Source organism: Tiliqua scincoides, chromosome 3 (genome assembly GCF_035046505.1).
Source record: "Tiliqua scincoides isolate rTilSci1 chromosome 3, rTilSci1.hap2, whole genome shotgun sequence".
In the NCBI taxonomy this organism is placed as follows: domain Eukaryota; kingdom Metazoa; phylum Chordata; class Lepidosauria; order Squamata; family Scincidae; genus Tiliqua; species Tiliqua scincoides.
The window spans coordinates 157,245,459-157,267,315 of record NC_089823.1 but is presented as its reverse complement, the minus strand read 5'-3'; the positions used below and the strand labels follow the sequence as shown (position 1 = coordinate 157,267,315).

Here is a 21,857-nt window from a genome sequence, read left to right as displayed (position 1 = left end):
GCGCCGCCCCATAAGGCGTTCCACCGGACTGCGGCCTGTGGCAGTGCATGGGGTGCATGGGATGACTCGCTGGCTGAAAAAGGGACGCTGCTAGCCGATGGTCCCAATCACCCTGGATGATGCAGGTGAGTGCTTCTTTTGTGGTTCTCACCATGCGTTCAGCTTGACCATTCGTGGATGGATAGAATGGAGCTGATGTCACGTGGTGGATCAAATACCTGCTGATGAACTCCTTGAATTCTGCTGATGTGAACTGGGCAGCATTATCAGACACAATCGTATCAGGCAGACCATGGGTAGAAAAGATCTTGTGGAGAGCCTTGACAACTGCCCAGGGTGTCATAGCTGCTACTGGGACAACTTCTAGCCATTTGCTGTACAAGTTCACTAGAATGAAGAAATTTTGGCCCTGAAAAGGCCCTGCAAAGTCTATATGTAGTTGGAATCATGGAGTGCGAGTGGACTCCCACTGTTGTACAGGTGCTCTAGGTCTCCAGGCCAAGACCCCTGGCAGGTGTTGCATCGATTCACCCATTCTTTGAGGGCCACCAGACGTAGCTCCTGGTCAGTGCCTTCATTCGTACGATTCCCGGATGGTTTTCATGTAGGGCTTCTAGGACCCAGTGATGGAGCTTAGTCGGAATGATGAACCGGCTTCCCCAGAGGAGGCAACCCTTATGGGTTGAGAGTTTGTGCTGTGGGAGACATATGCAATGAACTCTGCGTTCATGCTGTCAGTAAGCCACCCCCTCCACACCCAGTTAAGAACACGGGAAAGGATACTGTCCTTGGCAGAGTGTGAAGCCATGACCAAAGTGTGGAGCAGCGGTTCCGGGAGCGATTCCAGGCACATGATGCCATGTGCTGGAGCTGGATCGGGTCCATGATCAGGCAGCGGAAGGCAACTGAGGGCATCTGTGTGGCCCATTGCTTTGCTAGGCCTGTAATGCAGAGAGCACTGATATGCTGCCAGGAATATGAACCAACGCAGGATGTGGGGAGACAGAATCTGGGGCATCCGTTTATCTGGGGCGAAAAGACCCAGCAGAGGCTTATGATCCGTCAAAATAAAAAATCAGTGACCATAAAGATAGTCATGGAATTTTTTGACGCCCGCCACTATAGCCAGAGCCTCTTTGTCTATCTGCGCATAATTCCGTTTTGCAGGAGACAAAGTGCATGAATAATAGGCTACTGGGACCTCTCTTCCATCTGGGAGTGTGTGGCTGAGGACTGCACCAATACCATATGGAGAGGCGTCGCATACAAGGACAATGGGAAGTGACTCATCAAAGTGAGCCAGCACGGAATTGGAAGTGAGCAAATTCTTTACCTCTCGGAAGGCATTTAATTCCTCTCGGAATTTAATTTTGTGCGGTACGCAGGACCTGGTTAGAGATGTAAACGTTACTGAGCCATTGGGGAACAGTGATCATGCTGCGATCCGTTTTGACGTGCACGTTGGGGGAAGAATACCAGGCAAATCTCTAACAAAAACCCTTGACTTCCGACGGGCGGACTTCCCTCAAATGAGGAGGCTGGTTAGAAGGAGATTGAAAGGGAGGGTAAAAAGAGTCCAGTCTCTCCAGAGTGCATGGAGGCTGCTTAAAACAACAGTAATAGAGGCCCAGCAGAGGTGTATACCGCAAAGAAAGAAGGGTTCCGCTAAATCCAGGAGAGTGCCCGCATGGCTAACCAGCCAAGTTAGAGAGGCTGTGAAGGGCAAGGAAGCTTCCTTCCGTAAATGGAAGTCTTGCCCTAATGAAGAGAATAAAAAGGAACATAAACTGTGGCAAAAGGAATATAAGAAGGTGATAGGGGAGGCCAAGCGAGACTATGAGGAACGCATGGCCAGCAACATTAAGGGGAATAATAAAAGCTTCTTCAAATATGTTAGAAGCAGGAAACCCGCCAGAGAAGCGGTTGGCCCTCTGGATGGTGAGGGAGGGAAAGGGGAGATAAAAGGAGACTTAGAGATGGCAGTGAAATTAAATGAGTTCTTTGCATCTGTCTTCACGGCAGAAGACCTCGGGCAGATACCGCTGCCCGAACGGCCCCTCCTAACCGAGGAGTTAAGTCAGATAGAGGTTAAAAGAGAAGATGTTTCAGACCTCATTGATAAATTAAAGATCAATAAGTCACCGGGCCCTGATGGCATCCACCCAAGAGTTATTAAGGAATTGAAGAATGAAGTTGCAGATCTCTTGACTAAGGTATGCAACTTGTCCCTCAAAACGGCCACGGTACCAGAAGATTGGAGGATAGCAAATGTCACGCCTATTTTTAAAAATGGAAAGAGGGGGGACCCGGGAAACTATAGGCCGGTCAGCCTAACATCCATACCGGGTAAGATGGTGGAATGCCTCATCAAAGATAGGATCTCAAAACACATAGACGAACAGGCCTTGCTGAGGGAGAGTCAGCATGGCTTCTGTAAGGGTAAGTCTTGCCTCACAAACCTTATAGAATTCTTTGAAAAGGTCAACGGGCATGTGGATGCGGGAGAACCCGTGGACATTATATATCTGGACTTTCAGAAGGCGTTTGACACGGTCCCTCACCAAAGGCTACTGAAAAAACTCCACAGTCAGGGAATTAGAGGACAGGTCCTCTCGTGGATTGAGAACTGGTTGGAGGCCAGGAAGCAGAGAGTGGGTGTCAATGGGCAATTTTCACAATGGAGAGAGGTGAAAAGCGGTGTCCCCCAAGGATCTGTCCTGGGACCGGTGCTTTTCAACCTCTTCATAAATGACCTGGAGACAGGGTTGAGCAGTGAAGTGGCTAAGTTTGCAGACGACACCAAACTTTTCCGAGTGGTAAAGACCAGAAGTGATTGTGAGGAGCTCCAGAAGGATCTCTCCAGACTGGCAGAATGGGCAGCAAAATGGCAGATGCGTTTCAATGTCAGTAAGTGTAAAGTCATGCACATTGGGGCAAAAAATCAAAACTTCACATATAGGCTGATGGGTTCTGAGCTGTCTGTGACAGATCAGGAGAGAGATCTTGGGGTGGTGGTGGACAGGTCGATGAAAGTGTCGACCCAATGTGCGGCGGCAGTGAAGAAGGCCAATTCTATGCTTGGGATCATTAGGAAGGGTATTGAGAACAAAACGGTTAGTATTATAATGCCGTTGTACAAATCGATGGTAAGGCCACACCTGGAGTATTGTGTCCAGTTCTGGTCGCCGCATGTCAAAAAAGACATAGTGGAAATGGAAAAGGTGCAAAAGAGAGCGACTAAGATGATTACGGGGCTGGGGCACCTTCCTTTTGAGGAAAGGCTACGGTGTTTGGGCCTCTTCAGCCTAGAAAAGAGACGCTTGAGGGGGGACATGATTGAGACATACAAAATTATGCAGGGGATGGACAGAGTGGATAGGGAGATGCTCTTTACACTCTCACATAATACCAGAAACAGGGGACATCCACTAAAATTGATTGTTGGGCGGGTTAGGACAGACAAAAGAAAATATTTCTTTACTCAGCGCGTGGTCGGTCTGTGGAACTCCTTGCCACAGGATGTGGTGCTGACGTCTAGCCTAGACGCCTTTAAAAGGGGATTGGACGAGTTTCTGGAGGAAAAATCCATTATGGGGTACAAGCCATGATGTGTATGCGCAACCTCCTGATTTTAGGAATGGGTTAAGTCAGAATGCCAGATGTAGGGGAGGGCACCAGGATGAGGTCTCTTGTTATCTGGTGTGCTCCCTGGGGCATTTGGAGGGCCGCTGTGAGATACAGGAAGCTGGACTAGATGGGCCTATGGCCTGATCCAGTGGGGCTGTTCTTATGTTCTTATGTAAGGCAGCATCCTCGCGGTGGCTCCAGATCCAGAGAGTCCTCTTGTTCAGGAGGTGATGGAGTGGCTCTGTCAACGCTGCCTTATGTGGCAAAAGGAATGGTAAAGTTCAGGAGTCCCAAAAATGCCTGTAACTCCTGCTTGGAGGTTGAAGGTGGGGCATTCACAATAGCTCGAACCTTTTCTGGTGCAGGATGAATACCATTAGCATCGAGGTATCCCAGGAACTCAACTTCAGGGCCCCCAAGATGCACTTCTCTTTCTGTACCCTAAAGCCAGCAGACTGGAAGCGGTGAAGGACCTTGCGAAGGCGACCAGTGAATTCCGAATTTGATGCCCCGGCAATCAGCATGTCGTCGAAGAAGGGAATGACCCCGGGAATTCCTTTGATCAGAGTGTCCATGAGGCCCTGAAAAATTCCTGGTTCTACACAGACGTCAAACTGCAAACGCTTGACCCTAAAGTCACCCCTGTGGGTCACTATCGTCTGTGCCTCTGCTGTGTCATCATCACCGGGTACACATGCTGCTGGAGAGCCTTGTTGATTGTACATTTGTAATCCGCGCAGATCCTCACATTTCCATTAGGCTGAGAGGGGTAACAATTGGAGTCTCCCAGAGTGCGTGCGACACTGGCTCTAAGACCCCCTGAGCCATGAGGCGATCCAGTTCCTCATCTATCTTGGGCTTGAGTGCAAAGGGAACCCGCCGTGCTTTCATGCGGATGGGCGTGATGGCCGGATCTAGGTGCAGAGACTGGGGGGCCAGTATAACAGCCAAGGGTCCCCTCGAAGACCTGAGCAAACTCTTGGCAGACTGCATCAAAGTCTAATTTGCTGATACTCTGGACCCTAGTCACTTGGATGCCAAGAGGGTCAAACAATGCAAGGCCGAGGAGACTGACCCTCGGCGACCACCAGATCTAGAAGCCCATCAGAGTGTTTATAATGAACCTGAAACTTACCCCCACCCCGAACAGGGACACGGTTGCCCTGAAAATCCATAAGAAAAAGTCCAATCGGCTCCAGGCTAGGGCCCTTTCTAGGGCAAAGGCACTGAAAATTCTCTGTGGAAATTATAGAGAGCGCTGATCCAGAGTCAACTTCCATTACGCAGGGAGACCCTTGAATTTCTACTGTCACATGTATCTTTTTCTTAGTTGGCAAACAGATGCTCTGGATGGGGTGTACTGAAGTAGTGTAGAGCTCTTCCTGGCTGACAGAACCCTGAAGAACTTTCTGGCTCCGAGCCCGAGAAGGCTTACTGTGACAAACACGGGCAATATGGCCCCTCTTTCCACAGGCCCAACAAGTCACATCACGGAACTGGCAACTCCTATGTTCATGTGGTTCCCCACAGCTGGCACAAGGGCCCAGGCTGAAGAAATTGGAGGCTTGCCAGGCCCCGGGTCTAGGTGCTTGTGGTTCTGGGCGATCATTGTGTTTCGACATAATTCGATTAATTCGTAGCACCTCCCCTTCTTCCAAATGGTCTGACGCCGTGTTCTCATGGTGGACTGCCTCGGCTCTTCGAGTTGTGGCTGGGCTGCGAGAGGCACGAATCTCCCTTGCTGCTTCTTCTGCTTTTTCAAACGCCAGCACCTCCTTGAGAGCTTCTTGAAAGATCAGCTCTTCCTTCGCAAAGAGCTTCCTCTGAATCCTTTCGTCCCGGAGGTCGCATACGAACCGGTTGAGAAGCATTTCTTCCAGGTCTCGGAATTCGCATCTTCGTGCAAGATGACAAAGTACAGACACGTAAGCTGGAACAGACTCACTGGCAGCCTGACCTTGCTTGCAGAAGCAAGGCGGCGTGCAATTCGGGACGGCTGGGGCAAGAAGTGATTCTTCAGGAGGGCCACAATGTCCTTATAACTGGTAGCCCTTAATTCTTCTGGTGCCACAAGATTCTGGGCAATTTCAAAAGTGGCAGAGCCACATACACTGAGCAAGGTGGCCCGCTTTAGGGTGACATCTTTGACTGCGTTGGCTTCAAGGAAGAACTCAAGACATTCTGCATAAGTGTCCCATAGCTCCGGGGACGCTGGATCTAATTCCTCGATGTGACCTCAGGTGGTCATGGTGGCAGCTCAGCAGACATATGGAAGCCGGTTCTTCTTTCTTTGTCTGGGGCGACAATTCCCCAGTGGTGAATCAGCTCTAAGTGAATCAGCTCTTGTTCTAGCATTGTTAAGCATGGAGGTTAATCAGATCCCACCTTCGTCGCCAGCAATATATAGTGGGTCCATGCGAATAAAGGAAGGCATAGAGATAACAGCTCAATATGTTTATTCCATCTTCAGAACAGAACCTGGCAATGAAACACAAGGCAAACACCCCTGGCTTTTATAGCCTTTAGCTCTGCACAGACTCCCCATGAATGGTGCATTTGAAACCTTAACTAGAGAGCCAATCGGATGGTAGGATTTCGATCCATCACCCAATTGGCCAGCCATAAGTCTAGGCCCATCAGTTATGCAGGATTTCAATCCTGCATAACTTACATACATAACACATACCACACAGAATAAAAGCATATGACACAAATGGCTCCAAAACAAGACATACTGGAAATGGGCCAAGAGGGGAGAAAATGTCAAAGTAAGGTGGCAGATTAGATGGGCTTCACTCCCGTCTTCCACACGCTTTGTTTGGCATAAGAATGACCCTCACCTTCATAGGCGAACAAGTCATGCATTCAATAAATGCAGAGTTCCCCATAACTTCAGTTTGTTCCTATACTTGCATGAGACCTGTATGGTTTGGCCTAGCAATCTGAACCCACAAAACCAACTTCTAAAGTTTGCTACAAAATAAATCCTGTTTCAGACTGCTTTATACAATGTCACTTCTAGCATGTTCATTGCTAGCACGTGAGACAGTGGCATAAATATATGTGATATATAAACACAGAGACTAGCAACTTATTAACCATCATGAGAGACCTTCCAATAGTACACATACACTGCTGGCCTAGACCACTAAGGGATGGATTTCAGGACGCTATTAAAATGAGAGTTGGCACATTGATTACTTAACTTGCAAGTTCTCATCATGAGATTCAGACTGAGGTGCAGTAGACCAAGTCTGGTAGAAAAGGTCTGTTGCCAGCAGATCAGGAAGTGAAGCATGATGGAACTGAGGTGGCACTTAGTGATGCCTGGCCAGTCGAAGGGAAAACCTAGCTATGCTTACTGCTTTGGAGTGGAGTCTGGCATGGCACACTGAGCAAACAGCAAAACTTCTCAAGCCTCACGGAACATAGGATGACCCCAGATCTAGGATTTTACTGGAAACCCTATGAAAAATGTTTGGGATGTTCAGTTAAAACCTTGAGAACTAGCAATCCAAAGGATGCACTGAAAAGGATATCCATTTTTAGACTGAGCAAAACAGGGTTACAACAATAAGAGACACATGTGAACCAATTAGTGGTGACTTTTTGTAGTGCTCATTGCAAATTGAGAAATAAAACAAATACTGCAGTTAGTATCAGATGCACACTCACCATTCCGACTTTCTTCATCAATTGGAACTATTGTTGCTGGAGGACCTGCCCTGGCCAACTTGCAGTCTACAAATATGAAAATGCAAGTTAATTCAAATTCCACAGTATTAGTCATGTCATCAAATAACTGTTCTGACAGTCATTTTAAACAAGTAACTCAAACAACGCTTTGCTGTAGACATCACCCAGTACTTACCCAGGCTTTACTTTGCATTTAATTAAGTAAATTCCTTGAGAAATAAAAGAAGGATTTTACTTAACAAAATCCTGTATAGTTGGCTCCAACAGTAACGCATTTCAGAAGGCATGTTCTTAAATGTGCGTTGTTTTACTAAGGTCTATTTGCTAAAATTAAAGTTTTTTTTTTATGCCATGTACACAAACACCAAACCTTTGCCACATCACAACACAATACAGTGCACTTGCTACCCCTTTAATCAGGTTTTGTGCAGAACAGAGACCAACAGAGAGACCACCATGGAACAGAAGTCCTTCAGGACAGAGATAATGTGATGGTAATTTAACCCAAAATAATAACATAAAAGAATGATTAAAAGGAATAAATCGTAATTAAAGCTTCACAACAGAAACAAACATAATTGAAATTTAATTGCAACGCAAGTCTCTAATCAGAGAGAGTGAACAGAATTTCAATAATGTTCTAAACAGAGTAAAAAATGAAAAACAGACAAGCAATTTTCAGGAAGTTACAACTTGCCATCTTACCCTCATATTGCCAGTCTGGAAGGAAGTTAAGAGTCATCAATGGAAGCAGAGCAGAACAATGAAAGAAAATAAGTAAGATTTTGTGATTTATAGAGAAAATTTTAAAGACACATATAGCAGTACAAGTCGAAATCTGAGATGTGTGTATATCATTTACCACAATTGCTCTGAAGTACCCAAGAAGACATTTGCACACATGAAAAGTGCCACCTGCAATATTCCAGACAGGTACCACTCACAACTTGTACCAGATGATAAGGTCATGGAGTCTGATCCATAAACTTCTTGCATGCATTCATACAGGGTTCCCACACACAGAAAAAACTTTCTCCATTCACTTATGTAGAGAACACAGAAGCTATGGAACATAAGAACATAAGAAGAGCCCCGCTGGATTACCAAAGGTCCATCTAGTCCAGCTTCCTATATCTCACAGTGACCCACCAGGTGCCTCACAGAGCACAAAAGACAACAAGAGACCTGCATCACAATGCCCTCCCTCGCATCTGGCATTCAGACAGCCTACCTCTAACATCAGGAGGCTGCACATACACATCATGGCCTGTAACTTGTGATGGACTTTTCCACCAGAAATTTGTCCAATCCCCTTTTAAAAGCATCCACGTCAGATGCCATTGCCCCATCCTGTGGCAAGGAGTTCCACAGTCTAACTACACATTGTAGGCTGACCAGCCTATAATTTCCCTGTATAATTTCCTTCCCTTTTCAAAGATTGGCATGACATTTGCTATCCTCCAGTCCTCTGGCACTGTGGCCGTTTTAAGGGACAAGTTGCATATTTAAGTCAAGAGAACAGCAACTTCATTCTTCAATGGAGTTTCTTTATCTACTGACATGAATGATGCTTTCTCCCAACAAGGCTCTGTGTATGAGTACTGAACTACATGCAGAGCTCTTGGATGGATTTTGGAGAAGGGGCTACCTAAATATAACCTGATGTTTGAAAAGGAATATATAAAACTATATTCCTTCAGAATAAGTAATGATGGACAAAAATATCTAATTTACTGCTTTTCATCAACAGTGCGTGGATGAAATGATTTTTTTTTTTTTTTAATATCAAGAGATGTCACAAACCAAATTGCAGTGACTGAATCTTCACACCATTTGTTTGGGACTGTACAAATGGTTTCAATGGCCAAACCCCAGATTAGTTCAAGATGTGGCCATAAATAGTTCATACCAGTTTAAGTTGATGAAAGATAAAAATTATATGGCAGGAAGTTCCAACAGAAGCATGAGCAGAAGACACTGATGATGATGCTGGGTGGCTCCTTAATTTATACAGATCTGCCTGGTTGCAGCTCATTCCAATTCCAAGCCATTTCTTCAGCTTCATGACTTAACTGTTGGGATGACACAAGGTGGTGCAGCAGAAAAGAAGAAGCAGAAAAGCCTCATTCTGCAAGTGCAAATCCACTCAATTCACCCTTAGGATCCAGTCCTGTTTATAAGACCACAAGGTCTTTTCAAAGTAGACTTCCCTCTGACACTTCTAGCTAAGGATCTTTGTTAGGGAAGCTTCTAAGGAGAACAGATTCTAGTGGTTCAGACTTCCTTCCTCTTCTCCACTTCCCTAATTTACAATGAATCAGGGAATTGGGGGGGGGGGAGAACTGGTAGATATCCACTGCCCCCATCTCAGACTCAGAAATGAGTTAAGAGTTAAATTAACCAAAAAAGATGGTGGTGGTTTAGCAGAAGATAACTGTCAGTAGACCTTGAGAAAAAAATCAGAAGAAGAAAAAATTGTCTGTCCTTCATTACTTGGAAGAAGTTAGCAAGTTAAGAAGTAGTTGCCAGCAATGCCCAACAGATGGAGCAGGGCAACTAATTAAAAGAAAACAGAATCCAACCGAATGTCAAAGCAATTTAACTGGCTGGCAGAGAGTTTAATTGGCAAAACAATTAAACAATAATCACAAGAGTTCATTACACATCTAGCTAAGACACAGTCCCTGCTGCTAGCTACTTACATTATTCCAGGGATTCTGGCCTTCAGCATTTACTGGGGTCAGTGGGTGTGCCTTCTATTAACCAGCAGTTGGTTCCAATGACAGATGCAGCAAAACACTCCTCTCCAACTGCATGGAGTGGTTTATGTCAACTAGGTCTGATGAGGTCATGGGTTTACCTAATTGTAAGGTCTAGGCTCACCTGATTGGCCCTAACTGCACTCTGACCTGATCAGATGAGTTAAGGTGAGCAGCTGATTGCTAATCAGCAGGACGCAGGGCTAAGAGCAATTGGTTTCATCTGGTCCCAGGCAAGAAGGCAGCAAATCCACATCCTGATGTTTGCCTCTTTGTGGAATGGCATTTCAAACATAATCAAAAGTTATGCATTTAGTATATCTGGCAGCCTCCTTGGAAGACTACAACATCCCAAAGTCCTCAGGGAAGAGCTAGTAGTGACTAAAAACAGACCAAAAAATAGGTGGAAAATTAGGGCATTACTAACAACCTTATAGTAAAAAACCCATAGGTCCTGCTTACATTGCACAACTTCTTTACTATTATATAACACATGTCTAAGCATTAGTTCGCTCCATGGGGACTTTTACTGACCATTAGATTGTAAATATCAGTAATAAGAAATCTTATGTATCAATAAGATTGTTTTCTCTTGTACCCATAATACTAAGCCATACATCCAAAAGCCCCAGTAGGGAGTGCTATGTAGGAGAGCAGGAAGGAAACCATAAAGCAAATAATTGGGGATACTGAATTTGCATCCATTTCTTCATAGTGACAGAGTCATGGTTCTAAATTCAAGCTAGACAAATAATGGCAGATGATGACAGGAATTCTCTTAATTGAAACACACATACTTGAAGGGAAGTAAATCATTATTTTGAACCCCTAGAACTATTCCTGTTGTCTTCATCTCTGTGACATTGCTTATACTACTGACACCATACAATCCATATTTTACACCAATATGGGTTGCACCTCACAGTTTTTACTCTCGAGCAGCTTGGAGAAGTGCCTCTATTTACTGAGTAGTTTTGGAAATATATATAGATTTGCAGCTACATCCTTTAGTCCGATGGGTAGACACGGATTGCATAAACTCCTTACAAGATGTACTGCATGTTCAAAAATGGGCTTTTTGAATTAGATTTTACAAGTCAGTGAGCACTGAAAAAGTATATATATTGCCTGTGCTGAAAAGATGTTAGGACTTTTTTAAAAAATCCATTTCGAAAGCACACCTGTCACCTTGCACCAGAAATGCATCTGTATGGAAAGTAGTGGTATTTTCTTCTCATTTAAAAAACAATGAGAATTATCATGTCCTTCTTTCTGTATTTCTTCAGCAGTATCCTTCCCCTCTACAAGGTCCTCAGAAAAATGTACAACAGACGAGGATAAGAAATGAAGACTTTCCCAAGTCTACCCAAAGCGTTTCACTGCAAAGTTGGGCTATAACCTTATTATTTCTCCTGTGCAAAACATACAAATCCAACACTCTTGCAACTTTTGCATGGGATGGGACTTGCAGCATGCTGCTGCCAAATACCTCCTATTCCTAAACAGATTGGTTATGATCTGAAAGGCAACACGCATGGACTTTCTATTACTACCTCAGCACAGTAAAACTCTGAAGCCATTGGTACTTCCTCTATCCCTATCTGGCAATGGGAATGTCTTAGATGTGGAGTTCCCCCTATTATAATTGGATTTTCATGAAATTTCCCTCAACACGTGGTAAAAAAGTGCACACTGCATTTGAATGTTCCCATACTCCATGGAGGCCTCCTGAGGCTGAAACCCGCCCATGGGATACAGCGGACCCTGTGCTGGTGCCGCTGCATTGCCGCATGAGGAGTTAGGTAGGATTGGGCTGTAAATGAACTAAAATTCAATAAAAGACCTTCGGTGCCACTCAGATTCTACCCAAGAGAGGTACAAGCTTGATGCCAAGTTTGTTCCTATGACTATTTGATTAAGAGACTATCTTCCAAAACATGGCAAAATTTACAGGTGTGTGTTGGTCCCACTCTGGAGAGCAGCAGCTTGTGCTTGGGATATGGGATTATCAGAGGAGCTGGGTTGCATGTACACAAAGAGTTTAAGCTTCATCAGACAGAAGCAGCTATGTCTGGCCTTCACTCTCACTGAGATACAAGGCCACTTTCATCAAGACTGGTAGAGATCATGAGTGGATCCGGGGGGGGGGCATGGATGCATCCACCCCACCCCGCAAACTGTTATGCCAGCAGGAGCGAAGTCAGACTCCAGGAAAATGCCCACTGGGTGGAAAATCGGTGACTGATGAAGCTGACCTGGAATGGGAGCCTAGGTCTACCTAGCCAGTAGATCTGGCTGCCCAGAAAATGGCCACAGAGGCCATAAGCTTAATTGGATGGCCAGGTCTACCTTCCCAGCAAATAGCCACAGAGGCCAGAAGCTTAATCAGGAGCTCAGGTCTACCTGGCCAGTAGCTCTGGGCTACAAGTCTGGATTGGAAGCACAGGTCTACCCCCCTGGTTGATCTGGACTCTGAACTTACGGTAGTGTTGATGACCCCCCCCCACTCCCCAACACAAACACTAGATCCGCCCCTGGTAGAGAGAGAGCTTGGAGCACAGAAAGGGAATATATCGTTTATGCGATCCTAAAGACTTCCAACTGCAACAAAGCCAGCTTTGCTGATACAAACCAAAACCGGTGTTGTGATGGTAACTGTGATATGTGGTGGTAACTGCAGAATCTCACATGATTGGAATAATGAATTAAAAGCTATGTTTCCTTGAACCTGAATTAGAACAAAAATGGATATCCAACTAAAGTAAAAGGTTCAGAGATTCAAAATTAGAGAGGCAACAAGACAAATTTGTAAATAAAAACAGTATCAAGCACAACTTCATATTGTATTGCCCTGGAGGTCCATGGTGCTCACATAAGAAATTGGGGGGGGGGGAGAAAATCAGCCGCTGTTTTGGACATGGATTAGGTTGGTCCGACCACCTCTAGTCATGCTTGAAGATTTAGCACTCTGAGTTCACCTCCTCACTAAAGCAAGCTACAATATGTCTCATAAGAATGTAAGAAGAGCCCTGCTGGATCAGGCCAAAAGCCCACCTAGGCCAGCTTCCTGTATCAGTGACCCACCAAGAAACACAACAGACAATAAGATACCTGCATCCATTTGCCATTCCCTTATGCCTGGCATTCAGAGATAGACTACCTCTAAAATTCAGAGTCTGCATATAGTCATCATGACTTGTAATATGTGATGCCCCCAGCTTGGACACTGCCTAGTATCTGTATCTTAGTCTTTCTCTGGATACCAGATGAGATAATCCTGCATAGCTTAACTTCTGGCATCTTTTGTTTGATTTTATGTAACAGAATGAGATCCTGAATTCTGTTTCACCTACTCTAACAGTAAAAGAAATCAGCCCTGAAGCTTCAAAGCATAACGTAGCAGTTATGAAAGGCAAATCACATCACGAAAGGCATGAGAATCCCAAATAACTGTGAGAAACAGCAAAGGGGTATTTCTTTTGAATCAGTGCCCCGTGCATTGGTAGCATCAGCATACTCTGTGATCATGAAAGTAATCCACACATTTCAAAAAGCAAGCAGAACTCACATTTCTAATGTCTTTATATGGTCAGTCAGAACAACTGATATTCCATCTCTTTGCACACGCACCTGTCTCCAGAATATTCAGCTGCTTACAAACCTTACCTCTCTGCTTCATATCCAGATTTCTGGATATGAAGCTTTTTCCCATGTTACTTTTTCCCATGTCCAGTTTATTATCAAAGTGGTGAAACCATTAAAAGTACTTTCTCCCACACCCTCAAGGCTGTGACCAAGAGCAGCAACAACAAAAGCCAACAATCCTCTTGAAATCTGGAACTGTAAATACAACCTTTGGGGTGATTTTTTTTTGGGGGGGAGGGGAATATTTCAACAACCTTTTGGACCAGCTACCATTGGTTTCTGCCAAAATTCCAAATGGCAACCTATTGGAAGAGTGCTTCCTTGGACCTTTTAACAACCATTAGTCTATGTTCTGGGATGCCGTGGTGCCCAATCTAATCTCACAGGTCTGCGTAGACCCAGAAGGCTAGCAAGGGCTTATTCCTGGGTAGGGAACAAATGTTCTCTTACCCAAAGGAAACCCTCCCCCAGTATGCAGCTTAGGCTCCAGTGGCGCAGCTACATCAGAAGGGTGGAGGTTTAGATGTGATTGGGCTGTCAGTCTTACTGTGTCCTTATACACTCAGCTTATGTCCACCCTCCTTGTGCTGTTTTTGCTAAGACTACAATAAAAACACACACATACATACACATACATAAGACCTTTATTGGCATAGATAATGGAAATATGAAACAACAACCAAACATTAAACATTCAGAACACACAATAAAATAAAGCACTCATAATCATCCAATACCCCCTCCCCCCATTCACCATAATATAGCGGAAGACCCAGAATTCCGTCCTGCCAGAATCCCAGAAACAAAGTTGGCAACCTTGTCAAAAGAGTCAGTTTCCTCTATGGAAAGAAGAGTTTGTAATCTAAATGAATCCTCCCAGCCCTGCACTTTGTTCAGCAGTGGAGCCAGATAGATCTTACGAAGGGTATCATGGAGTAGGCAGTAAAAAAATATATGATGTAATGTCTCCACACAATTCCTGTCACAGGTACATCCTCTTTCTGAGTAGGGAATGCCACTAAACCTGCCCGCTAGCAGAGCTGATGGAAAGGCATTGCATCTCGCAAGGGAGAATGCTCTGCGAGCCTGTGGGCACTGCAGATGATAAAGGAAAGAAGTTGGCTTCCCAAAGCTGACTGGGATGTGCAGATGGAGAGGGGAGCAAATGGTGTTAGCTGCACAGAGTAGCTCTTGACGCTCAATATCGAGCAATCTTTCCTTGATAGTCCTGTAGGCTTCACTTAAACCAACCATACCCAGGCTTGCTGTGTCTAGTCCTATCGATTTAAGCTTGGTGAGTAAATCTGCAACCTCCACAGGCAGTACTGGATCAGCCAGAAGCTGGTACATTAGCCCATATGGGGCAGCACTGAAGAGGATTGCAAGCCAAAATTTTACTGATCTCAACCAAGCCAATGTTTTAAGTCTAATAAAACCCACTTCAAGACACATAGCAGAGTATGGGACACATCTGGGAAAACCCAAGATCCTCCGCAGGAAGGATGCCTGTATGCTCTCAGTTGAATGATTCAAGGCCTTATGCCAGATTGGACAGCCATAAAGAACTTGCGAAAGTACCTTAGCCTTGAATACTTCTGAAGCAGCCGGGACATATCTGTTACCTTGGCTAAAAAAAAACCGGGAAATTGCAAGGGATGAGATTTTTGATGCATTTAGGACTGCATTACGGTGAGAAACCCTCGAATGCTTATAGTGGAAATTAATGCCTAAATATCTGAATGTCTTTACCTGTTCCATTTTGTTGCCCATAAATGACCATTTAAATGGTTTCCAATTGTTGGCAAACACCATGATTTTAGATTTAGAGTAGTTAATCTGTAACTTGTTGGATGTAAAATACTCTATAGATTGATTGAGTAGACGTTTTAAGCCAATTCTTGTTCGAGAAATAAGAGCCGCATCATCCGCATACAGTAATAGCGGCACTGGATGGGACCCAAGTATCGGGCAGTGACTATCCACTGTCTTCAAGGCTGGGGCTAAATCATTCAGGAACAGGTTAAATAGCATGGGAGCCAAAATGCATCCCTGCTTAACCCCTTTGTTTATAGCAATGGGGTGTGTGAGGCTACCACTCCTGGTATATCTAACTTTACATGATGTGTTAGAATATAAGATCTTAATTAACATCAATAGTCTTTTATCAATCCCCATGCTGGCTAATTTAGACCAAAGAAGATCTCTATCAATGGAATCAAACGCAGCTCTTAGATCAAGGAAAGCCAAATAGAGTCTTGCCTTGGCTTTCTTAATCTGTTTATAGACTAGGTGAGATAAAATTAAACAGTTATCCATTGTTGATTTGCCCCGACAAAATCCTGATTGCTCAGGACCTAGGATATCCTTAGAGTTGGTCCAGGTAAAAAGCTTATTATTTAGGTATTTCGCATAAATTTTGCCTATTACAGAGAGCAAGCTGATAGGCCGGTAATTCGCAGGGAGATTAGGGTCACCCTTTTTAAAAACTGGGATGATTGTTGCCGAGACCTAATCTTTGGGAACTAAGCCAGTCCTATCGATCGTTGTGAAGAGGGGTGCAAGCAAGTGAGCCCACCACTCAGGGTCACATTTTAAAAGTTCAGGAGTTATTAGATCCGGTCCGGCAGCTTTCCCTGATTTCAATTGATCTATTATCTGTATGATCTCCATTGGCATCACAGGGGGCCAAGTAGGTAGATCAGATGAATTGAAGTCGAGTTGGGTATCTGGGGATTTGCACTTATCAAAAAATAGTTCTGAAAAATGTTTAATCCATACAGAAGAAGAGATTACAACTGGGTCATCCGTTTTGGAGCTAAGAGAGCCTGATACCACGGTCCAAAATTGTTTGTTATTTTTTTGCTGTATCGCTTGCAACAACTTAATCCATTGAGCATGGGTATACTTCTGCTTTTTATCTACCAGTAAGGCATTAAATTGTTTTTTGTAGAAAAAATATTTAACCGCCTCACATGGAGCGTTAGACTTTCTGAAGGCCAAATAAGTTGTTCTGATCAATGCCTTGAGGTCTCTACATTCTTTATCAAACCAGTCCTTTTTATCGGATATACCATGTACAGTGCTCCGCTTAGGGTTGGAACCCAAGGTCCTAAGGATGTGGTCAATTAGGCATTCAAATGACTGGATTTGGGCAAAGGGGTCAGGCTCCTTCAAGATGGATGATAATGAATCTATACTTGTTGATTCCCTAATTAACTGATGGAAATTTAGGGAAAGGGTGTTGTTCACTATGATTTTGCCGCTACTCTCTGTGTTTACTTCAACCCCTGGGTGTGCTGGTGTTCTCCCCGAGTGTAGATCAAGCACCAGGGTTAAAGGAAGGTGACCACTAATAGTAAGATCCCCAATGTCAAACTCTTTCACATGTGGTTTCAAAGACATGGACATGAGAGCATAGTCTACGACGCTTGACCCACGGGGGGACATGTATGTAAATTCACCAGCATTGGGGTACTCCTTTAGCCCATTAAGCCAGAGCAGATTAGAAATAACAGAAAATCTTGCAAGGGCCAAGCCATTAGCATTGTAGTGAGAATCCTTTGACCATCTATCTAACTTACAAAATGAGGGTTATACACACAGTATAACCTAATTATTCACAGATTTTTCACCTGTGGTTTTATCACAACGTGATTAGGAGGGCCCTTTAAATTAAAGGGAAAAAGTTGTTTAACAATAGCCTCGTTAATGCGAGAGAGGGCAGCTGGCTAACAATGCATCAATCATTCTCTCTCCAGGCACTTAGAACAGCTTCACTCCAAGGCAAGCGACCCCTCCATTCCCCCCTAAGCATGTGAAAGAAAGTTAATCATTCTTTCCCATTGCTGTGCTCTGGATGAAGTGAGGGATTGGTGGCTTGGAGTTAAGCCTTTCTAAGCACCTGCAGAGAGACTGATGGTTTATCTGCCTAATGACTCTGTCTTATATCACAAAGGTCAGCATCTAAGTAATAAATCCAGCGGCACTACACACTGCTATATGTAATACAGGAGTTAAGTATAATGACTGGCTGGTAGAGTTACAGTTAATAAAATTAGGCTGCACTTTTCCAAAATCATAATTTAGGTTTCCAAATGCCAATTCTTGCAAGAAAATCATACCAACACTGATATTTTGTATATATAGGCATGCACCGCTTAACAGCTGTTTGCTTAATGACAGACCGCATATATGACAGTTGTCAAAGCACAGTAAAGATGCTCTTAATGAGGCAATCGCATCTCCCATAGCCTGCAGCAGAGTGCCTTTGTACACAGTAAGGAGGCTCTTAATGCAAAGAAAAGGCAGTCTATCTCCAGTAGCCTGTGCAGCCAGCTAATGTTGGCAGTAATCTCCTGGCAGGGAGTGTCTGTTTACACAACAAAGGCAATAGTTTGGACTGAATGTTCACTTAATGACCTAATCACATAGCAATGGTGATAAGTGGTGCACACCTGTATTTGAAAGAGACAAAGGACCATCGTGAGTCAGAATGCAAATCACCTAGTTTCTTTTGGCATCCAAACACACCTAATGGAGTTTGATCTGGATAGCTATACCAGAAAGGCCATGCCCAAAGATTTGATTTGTTCTATAATAGTATAACTTCAAGGAGCTCAGTCATTCAGTGCTTCAAGCATCTGCCTTATGGATATATTTAGCTGAACACAGAGAACAAACATAACAGACTCTTTGACATGTAGGACAATTATTTTTAATAGAAATGCACTTTTTCCATATAACAAAATCAAAACTAAAACTAAAACAGCCCTGTTTGTCAGGACATCAAGCATAGGCTAGAACTTGAAGTCCAACTTGAGAAGAGTCAGTAAATTATCTGCAGTGCACAAACAACATTCTTCCATTAGAAGAAAAATTGATAGTTTGCTCTATGCCTATTCTCAGCTATAAAGAGATAATTGTGCATATCACTACTATTTCATTTAAATTCAAGGTAAGACCTTGCGTTTCAGACTAGTATGTTCATATAGTGTATTTATTTTATAATAGGCAGAAAATAAGAACTTCTATATGTTGTGCACTGTCTCTCACTCATATCTGTTCCATAAGAACCTTCTGATTTACTGTTTTGCACCTGGCAAGGGCTGCTGTCCTGAAAAAACTCTCGGGAGAGTATCACTGAGATTGTGTCATTCTGCCTTAACTGAGAAGAAAGTCACTCTTGGCAAAAATCACTATAGACCTGAATCCTGCCTGCAGGATAGCTCCAATGAAGTGATGAGACCATGGGTGTCTGTCAGCTTGCAATATAAACTATGAGCAATTCCACTGCCATCTCAGTCAAAGGACTGTTCTGACCAAATGGATATACTTTTGCTGTTCAGTCATAATACAGAAACAAAACCTTGCACTCAAATGAAATTTCAAAGATGGACTTCTTTCCCAACAATTTCCTGTAAGTTTCTGTTCTTGAGGAAAGCAGGAAGCCATTCAATATCCTTCAGGATATGCCTTCCCTCTTGTGAGAAAGGCAGGGCTAGTTGTAGCTGGACTCCTCCTTAGGAGGGACCCCCCCATCTTCCCCAGGTTGGACTGAACAGCCTAAACCAAGCAACTAGAAACACAACTGACATGGAGACAAGAAAAGAGTCCAACCGTGAAGGATGAAAAATCCTTATCATGGGAAAAACACAGAATAACCTAGGAACCCTCTCTACCTTCACACATGTAAAAAGATGAGACTATTCCAATCCCATGAAGCAGTGGGAAAATATTTTCTTACTTTCCTCAAGAACAGGATTGTTCTACAGGTAAGTGTAGAAAAAAATTCCAGTTTTCTCTGAGGAAATGCAGAGAGAAAAAGCATTCATTGTCCTTCAGGTGAAAATAGCAAAGCAATACCCAACAATTTTTCTTTCTTTCTTTCAAAATTTTATTTATTTACTTATTACAGATACAGGGCAAGGAAATACCCAACCATTTCAACCAGCAACGGAATGAGGTTAGACTTAAAGAAGAACCGGTACTATACTATTTGCATCTTGGACAATTGTATCCTGGTCAAGCATGTCCTGGGCATTGGCATAGTTGCATCTCGTTTTTGTGTGTGTCCCAGTTATTTGTACCTCACTATAACTAGGCAACAAAACAACCTATAACTGGGCAACAAACCCCATGTTATGTATGCCAATCTCTTATTCCAGACCTAACTCCACCTTTGCATTTTAAAAATAAAAAAAGTAAATGTAATATAAATCTGCATATATTGGGATAGAAATGTCCAGCATGCAAAAAGAAATAACACTGTATTTCAGTGTTCTTTATTTCAGAGAAGAAAACAACAACCCAGTGCTCCTTTGAATGTTCATCCATTTGCTATGTAATCCTAAACACATTTATCAAGACGTACTGGGCTACTTTTGGGAAGAGAACGCTTTATCAGGTAGGAACAAGAGACTTGCTCAAGGCAGCAAACTCATTGTAAGGTAGAGGTGGGGTCTCAGACCCAGATATCAACTCCTGAACTGGTTTAGTCCAAGACATCCTGGCACTTCAGGTGGTGTGCCAATTGCTGCACCTCTTACCTGGTAATGTGCCTCTGATCCTCTCATTCCCCAGGCGGGAAAATGTATAGGGGGTAGAACGAAAGAGAAAATATGGGAGAGGGGAGAGTGGTCTGGCACACCACTCCTCTGCACTTCTAACAAAATGGTAATCAGCTGATTATTTTTATTTTATTTTTTTGTCATAAGATACTGGTGTGGCATTCTCAGTAATGAGTCTTCCATGCCTTGCGGATGGATTTGGTGTTCCTCTCATATTGGAAGCCATGAAACATGTTGTCAGACTTGCACTTTCTGAGCCCACAGCATCCCTACCTTTGAAATCAATCCTCACTCCCATAGCCACCAACGGACATTAACTTTATAAGAAGAATTGAGTAGCTTTAAATCAAGGTGAAATACAGCGTTCTCATAGAATGCATGGGAAGTGGGAACAGCAGGCGTTCCCTGGAGGATATAAAGAAAATAGAAAAACCCTTGAACTTGTTGAATGTTTAAACAAATTTAGTAACAAACACATTTGAATTGCATGCCTGTCTTCACCTTTGAAGGAAAACAAAAAATCTAACTTGGTCCCTTAGGAAAAAAATAATAAAGCCAGTGTTAATTAGGCAAGATAACCCATGACTTTTATTTTAAGTCATTTTTACACTTTCAACTGTTCCACAATGCCAGAGTATGCAAGTGTAAGAACAAGGTCACACAATTCTCATTTCAGCCAATTAAAGAAAATGATCTCAGGAAGAGTAGGGTCCCAGGCAGCTTATACTGAAGTAGGCAGTGCAAGTATTCTCTTCCTATTACAAAAAAATGTCACTAAGAAAAACCAAAGCAGTTAATCCTGTTTTCCTTGATATATGGTACATTTTTGTCCAAAGTTTTTCCAGCTATGCTGAGAGGGATCCTAAGTATATTTCCTTCTATGGACTTTTTTTCCCTACCTGGACAGATATGAAAGGATAATTGTGCTACCATCATATGAATGTTACAGGCTCAAATGATCTCAGGCATCAGCCATGGGAGCTTATGGTACAGGGTCCACAGCAGGCTGAATGAGGCTGACTCCCAATACTGGTCTTGTTTGAAATAATCAATAATTTGTTTGTTTGTGAACATACCAAGTAATTCATCAAGTGGCACCAAGGCAAATGAATCATACTAAGTCCCTCATCATTATGTCATGATAGGCAACACAGCCACAAGATTACATTGCAGGTAATCAAGAAATTTGGCTGCATGCCACAGGAAGAGGAAGCCAGTTGCCCAAGCTACAATATAAGAAGCAATATATATTCAGCTATGATTGTGAAAAGGCATTCAATTTGCTCTTATTCTTGCATCTTAACTTGTGGACAATGTAGAGGTGTGTGGGAACCTTTGAAAGGATAGGGTGATTATCTGAGGCACAGTTGCTCAGATAAACCAACACCCCTGCTCAATGTCTGCAAGCAGAGTCAAGCAGGGAGAAGGCGAAGGTGGCAGTAGTGCAGGGGGGGAGGGAAGGGAAGGGGGGAGCAGTGGCCAAATTGGAGTTTTTCAAGTGCTGCAACTGAGCATTCAGAAAGCCCTTTTCACGAGTGTGACTCAGCACTTGAATACTGCAAAC

At 43.5% G+C, this 21,857-nt stretch overlaps 1 protein-coding gene across 5 annotated transcripts in view; it reads right to left on the bottom strand.

The window, feature by feature from the left end:
• PCDH15 (protocadherin related 15) overlaps window positions 1-21,857 on the bottom strand; it is a 455,608-nt gene that overhangs the window by 338,793 nt on the left and 94,958 nt on the right. For all 5 annotated transcript variants that reach the window (XM_066618750.1, XM_066618749.1, XM_066618751.1 and 2 more), the window contains exon 3: window positions 7,303-7,368. In XM_066618750.1, coding sequence (XP_066474847.1) covers window positions 7,303-7,368 — 66 coding nt within the window. The remainder of the gene's footprint in view (window positions 1-7,302; window positions 7,369-21,857) is intronic.